Raw genomic sequence first — 5,754 nt, 5'->3', positions numbered from 1 at the left:
AACTATTTTGTAATGAAAGATGCTTCAAGATACATTAACTTTTTCATACAGGAAACATACAACCTTGACTTCCACTAATCGTAAGAGCAGCACATGGGAACATAAAGCTTTAGGCTTGGGGACAGAAAGCTAAAGGAGCACTGGAATTTAACAAGATGCACACCTACAGAAATTACAACTACCACCCTGTGGTAAAACTATGCCCAGCACTCAGAATGAGCATTCCAGAGTAAGTTGCTCAGCAGCAGTATTTTCTGTAGGTCTCCCATGCACACTTCAACAGAAGTTAATATCTAGCCTAGTCTGATCTAAACTACCTTCCTACAGAAAGCTAGAATGTGGAGTCAGAAATAGCCATTTATCCTTATGAAAAGTATTTCAATTGTTTTCTGCATCGAGATTAAATCCTGCTACACTTGCTAGCAATGTGCCCGTACTAAATCAAGGGAAAACAGCAACAAGCCTTACATGAATTAGTTAACTGCATTGTTAAGATTGAAAACTTCAGTAATACACCCAGCACTAAGTGTAGGATAGTACTGAGTAATCTAGGTTTATTGCTCCCTTAAGCAAACCTGTATCTCTTACTCCTGAAGACTCAGGACTGGTGTTTACTGTTGAAAGAAATGGCAGCATATAGAAGTGGGTACCCATAACCTAAGCAAATGTTTGATGCAGTTAAACTTCAGAGAAGCCATCACATTGTCCCACTAAACAACACTAGGCCCATTTTGTTTACTGCAGCGCTTTATTTTCCTTTCACAATGACGTGTTGGGCATTACAATTCTCAACTTCAGGATGACTTACAAATTTTGGTTTTCTACTGTCATATGACAACATTAAGGCAACGTACAAAAATCTTACATAAATTAAACCTGATGATTAAATTTACAGGTGTGAATGCAAACATTGGAGCAACTCAAGTTGAGCAACCTTTTGCCCTGTGATGTCTTGCTGGAAATACATATGGGCGAGGAAAGAAAAACAGGTTCATAAGGCTTGGATGTTTCCAACCCGGCTAGGAACAGTGGCAAGACAAAAATGGCCATCCTTTTCACAAAACTCTTGCCAGCCTCAACAATAGTGATCTGGAATTCTTAGCGCTTTGTGTAGTGGAAAGTCTGATCTTTTGTTACCCTGTACAGATCTAGCCTCAAACTCCATTGTTACACTGAGACCACTGTCCCAGGAAGTTATACACACAAGTTAAACCTTTGTATTGTATAAATGCCATCTGTACTAGGTCCTAGGCCAGATGTGTATAGGGTACAGTTATACTGCTATGTACAAAGGAAACAGTTAACTTGAGTACAAGGTCATTATCAGCAACAGGTAGACATCCTCACAGGATTATTGGAGACAGACTTCCCAATGACAATGTTTTGAAGAGAAGGCTTATTCCAGTTTCATGAGGCTAGCATGAGGTGTATATATTTGCCCAGGCAAATTTATACTGGTGAAAAAACTCATGCAGCAAATGCTGCGCATCTGCCAATAGTCCATTTAGAAGCATTTACGGTGGACAATGGATGGGCCAGACTCATCATATTCCTGCTTGCTGATCCACATCTGCTGGAAGGTAGAGAGAGATGCAAGGATGGATCCACCAATCCAGACTGAGTATTTGCGCTCAGGAGGAGCAATGATCTGAAAGAACAAAGCAATCAGAGATCCAACTTTAGTTCTCTACCTTGTGAAGGCTACCCTATTCCCTGCCTCCCACTTCCAGAGAAGAGCAGAACGCATGACAGCAGATCAAATGCTTTGTGATACTAAATTCGTAATGCAGAGTTGCCCTCACCTTGATCTTCATTGTGCTGGGAGCCAGTGCTGTGATCTCCTTCTGCATTCTGTCTGCAATTCCAGGATACATTGTGGTACCACCAGACAATACTGTGTTGGCATACAGATCCTTTCTGATGTCTACATCACACTTCATAATAGAGTTGAAAGTGGTCTCGTGAATGCCACAGGACTCCATACCTAAGTGAAAATAACTTCCATAATTATGGTTTATCTTTAAAGCAGACTTAACAGCTATTTAATGTAACAGCCACTTGAGTTAATTGATTTGATACATTGCATTCAATACTTACCCAAGAAAGATGGCTGGAAGAGGGCTTCTGGACACCTAAACCTCTCATTTCCAATGGTAATCACTTGACCATCAGGCAATTCATAGCTCTTCTCCAGAGAGGAGGAAGAAGCAGCTGTAGCCATTTCCTGCTCGAAGTCCAAGGCAACATAGCACAACTTCTCCTTTATGTCACGCACAATTTCCCTTTCAGCTGTGGTGGTGAAGCTGTAGCCTCTTTCTGTCAGAATCTTCATGAGGTAGTCTGTGAGATCACGGCCAGCCAAATCAAGTCGCAGGATGGCATGAGGAAGGGCGTAACCCTCATAGATGGGCACAGTATGTGTGACACCATCTCCAGAGTCCATTACAATACCAGTGGTACGACCAGAGGCATACAGGGACAACACAGCTTGGATGGCCACGTACATGGCTGGAGTGTTGAATGTTTCAAACATAATCTAAACAGAAAAACAAATTGTTGTAAATGGGTGAACGTCTTGTTACACTAGCACACACATGCTGACATGCAAGGGAGCTTGATGTAAAGGTGAGGGAGGGGAAACCAAAAGAAAGCAGGCAGAAATACAACAGAAACCTGAGAGACTTCAAGGAAGGAAATGCCAGGAAAGTACAGAACCCTGAAAATAACAAGAGAAGAGACATTGTAACTTGAAAGAAAAATGGTGGTGAAATGGGCAAAAACAATAGATGTAACAGCTGCACCATTGCTATACCTGTGTCATCTTCTCTCTGTTGGCCTTGGGATTCAAAGGAGCTTCTGTCAGCAGTACAGGATGCTCCTCAGGGGCAACACGAAGTTCATTGTAGAAAGTATGATGCCAGATCTTCTCCATGTCATCCCAGTTGGTGACAATACCATGTTCAATAGGGTACTTCAGGGTTAGGATACCTCTCTTGCTTTGAGCCTCATCCCCTACATAGCTATCTTTCTGGCCCATGCCAACCATGACACCCTAAGGGGGAAAGAAACGAGTTAATACATGGAAGCAGAATAAGCAATCTTACACCGAATACATGCATGCAAATGCAGAGATCCTGCAGCTCGGCAACTAACCTGGTGGCGTGGGCGCCCAACAATTGAGGGGAACACAGCACGAGGAGCATCATCTCCAGCGAAGCCTGCTTTGCACATACCGGAGCCATTGTCAATGACAAGCGCTGCAATTTCTTCTTCCATTTTGCAAATCTGCTTTTGAAGAAAAAATTAAGAAACATTTAAAATATACATTACTGCTTCAGGAGTATTTTGGCACTATCCAGTAAGCACATGCTCTCAGACGAAAGCTACAGCCTTCGGCCACTAGAGGCTGCTCGAACAGCCCGCCAGCCGAGCCAGGGCCCCACCCTCGAACATTGCCAGAGCCTGAACTTGTTCTACCATTATTTGTCCTGCTTTTCTCAAGACCAGGAAACAGCACTCCTATTCCATAGCCTTAAAACCCGCCATCAAGAATCACTCCACACCCCTACACACTTATTCGAAAATGCCTACTTGAAAGTTCTAATAAGTTCAGTGAAACTTATTCCCCGTTTAATACAGTAGTAGCCAAAATAGCAACCAATATCACACCCTAGCCACCTCCACCGCCCAAGTCCAAATTAAAATGATACCACAAGGATGCAGCCGCTGACTGGACTAGAATTCTTCCTCGACACACAGACTCTGCCAACGTTTTTCAGACTTATGCACTAGAAACAAAGCTGCGGGGCTTTGCTGCAATACGCACGCTAGCCCGTCTCCCTTCAGAGCTAATCCACCGGCAGAACTCATCTCAAAAGAGCTCCTACTTGGCCGTACCCCCACATGAAAAACCAGTTGCAGAGAGCTCTCTGATCGCAGGCCACCGACATTCACGAAAGCCTATCTGCTCTTCAGAGCCGAGCCCCACTAACTGCGATGCGTCCTCATCAGAGCGGCAGGAAAGCCACGTCCTGGACGCCGGGAGGAAGAGCCGCGCCAGACACGAGGCACCGAGCCCTGCGCGGCCCCGGCCCCGCCCTCCCCCAGCACGCGCTCCCCGCCGCCCTCCCGCCCTGCACCCCCCGCCCTCCCGCAGCGGCGGCCAGACCTCTCAGCAGACGCTCCCCCCCTCGCGCCCCTTCCCCGCGTGCATCTCGAGGCAGCGAGAGAAGATCCTTCTTTCCCGCCCCATGACGTCAGCGGCCGGAGCCAGCCAACCACGTCCCAGATGCTCTCATCCAGCAAGCGGCCCCACCTCCTCCCGCTCGCCCATTCAAAGAGCCGTTACAAGCGCGAGGAGGTTGCGCGAACCCCGGCGGTTAGGAGAAAACCGGCCAAGAACATCCCGCTGACGGGAAAAAGGGTGCCCACCGAGCGGGGGAGGGAATGGATGACGAGAATAAGCCCTTTAACGGCCACCAACTTAAAGGAGTTTAAAAGGCACCAACTCCGAGAGAAATCAGGTATCAGATCATATCCCGCGTTCTTTCACCTAAGCACGAAAGCTAGAAAAAAAGCGAAAGGAAGGTCCCAGTAGCATAACGCAGCGGGTAGATGCTTTACCTACCTGTAAGGAGGCGGGAGCTTTCAAGCGTAGAAAGGGACGAGATGATACTGCTAGATCCGCTGCCGCCGGCTGAGTGAGACCGTCCGAATGCCAACCCCGCCCCTTTTATACTCAGGGGGCGCCGGCCCCCGCCTCGCCGGCCGAGAACATCGCCATATATGGAGATCTTTCAGAAACACGAGTTCCCATTGGCTGGCGGGGACTGGGCCACGTGGGGCGTACGAGGGAGGCTTGGCGCCACCTTTTCTCCCAACCCTGGAATCTGCATGGGCAACGAGGCAGCGAGGGGGGGTGGGGGCGGCGGAGTGGTCTGCTGTTTTGCACGAGACCCCTTTCGGCCCGGTCCCACCTTGGGCTCCATCAGCGATGAGAAGGTGCATCCGCAGCCTTGGGCTGATTTCTCCCATCACACACACAAGTGCTTCGCAGGGTGCCAAGGGGCAGCCAGGAGTCACCAGCATATCACGCGATGCAGAGAGATACATCTGCCTGGAGGCATTCCGCGACCCACCCGAGGCCGGAGAGCTGCAGTGTGGGCCTCGAAGCATTCGGGGCCCGGGCCAATGGCCTCCGCACATGGCAGTGGAGATCCTACAATGGATACTCTCTGGGCCTTCCCACTCTCTAGTGCCCACACAGCTATGGGTCAGCCTGTCTCTGGAAGGCCGACAGGCTATCTAATTGCCGTTGTAGGGTTTCTAGCACGGCAGGAACGCTAGACCGTGACAATGAGAAGCTCTGATGGCATATTATCACAGCAGTGCAACAGTGCCGATTTAATCTGGTGATACTTTATAGAAGCCTCCTCAAACGGGCCGTGCTGGCCTGCAAAGTGAAGTTATAGTCTCAACAGAAATAATGCTTCTATCACTTAGGCTTAGCAGAGAAAAATTATTGTTTCAGGCCCTGCACAGAAGCTGTTACAGTTTTGTGCCTATGTTGAACATCATACTGCAAGTGGAATGTGGGGTAGGAATGCACAGTTTTGCAATGCCTTCATTAGGGCTAACCAAAATGCTGGAAAGGAGTGCACAGGCTGAATTCTCCAGAACTTGATAAGGCTAGATAAAGATCAGGCTAGGCTTTATCAGGCTAGATGCTAGGAAAAGCAGGATATGGGCTGGGCT

General features: G+C 47.9%; 1 protein-coding gene across 2 annotated transcripts; it reads right to left on the bottom strand.

Moving 5' to 3' along the window:
* Positions 1-729: 729 nt before the first annotated feature.
* ACTG1 (actin gamma 1) lies at positions 730-4,718 on the bottom strand. 2 transcript variants are annotated; one of them, XM_044456416.1, is made up of 6 exons: positions 4,628-4,718; positions 3,154-3,285; positions 2,813-3,052; positions 2,098-2,536; positions 1,803-1,984; positions 730-1,648 (listed from the first exon to the last, which is right to left on the bottom strand). In XM_044456416.1, exons 2-6 carry the CDS (start codon positions 3,274-3,276, stop codon positions 1,505-1,507), a joined length of 1,128 nt encoding a protein of 375 aa, XP_044312351.1. In that variant the 5' UTR covers positions 3,277-3,285; positions 4,628-4,718; the 3' UTR covers positions 730-1,504. The 2 variants fall into 2 exon arrangements, with proteins under 2 accessions (XP_044312351.1, XP_044312352.1); XM_044456417.1 differs by having other exon boundaries at positions 3,154-3,288; positions 4,628-4,704.
* Between the last annotated feature and the right edge of the window lie 1,036 nt (positions 4,719-5,754).

This window comes from Varanus komodoensis, unplaced genomic scaffold (assembly GCF_004798865.1).
Source record: "Varanus komodoensis strain SLA01 unplaced genomic scaffold, ASM479886v1 scaffold84, whole genome shotgun sequence".
In the NCBI taxonomy this organism is placed as follows: domain Eukaryota; kingdom Metazoa; phylum Chordata; class Lepidosauria; order Squamata; family Varanidae; genus Varanus; species Varanus komodoensis.
Note: the sequence above shows the minus strand (reverse complement) of the source record. Positions and strands in the feature narration are given on the sequence as shown.

Excerpts from the sequence above, each read along its gene's own strand:
- ACTG1 (XM_044456416.1), bottom strand. The coding sequence starts at position 3,276 with ATGGAAGAAGAAATTGCAGCGCTTGTCATTGACAATGGCTCCGGTATG. Across the intron at positions 2,537-2,812 it reads ACAGAGAGAAGATGACACAG|ATTATGTTTGAAACATTCAA; the intron begins GTATAGCAATGG and ends TTTTCTGTTTAG. Across the intron at positions 1,985-2,097 it reads CTTCCAGCCATCTTTCTTGG|GTATGGAGTCCTGTGGCATT; the intron begins GTAAGTATTGAA and ends ATTTTCACTTAG.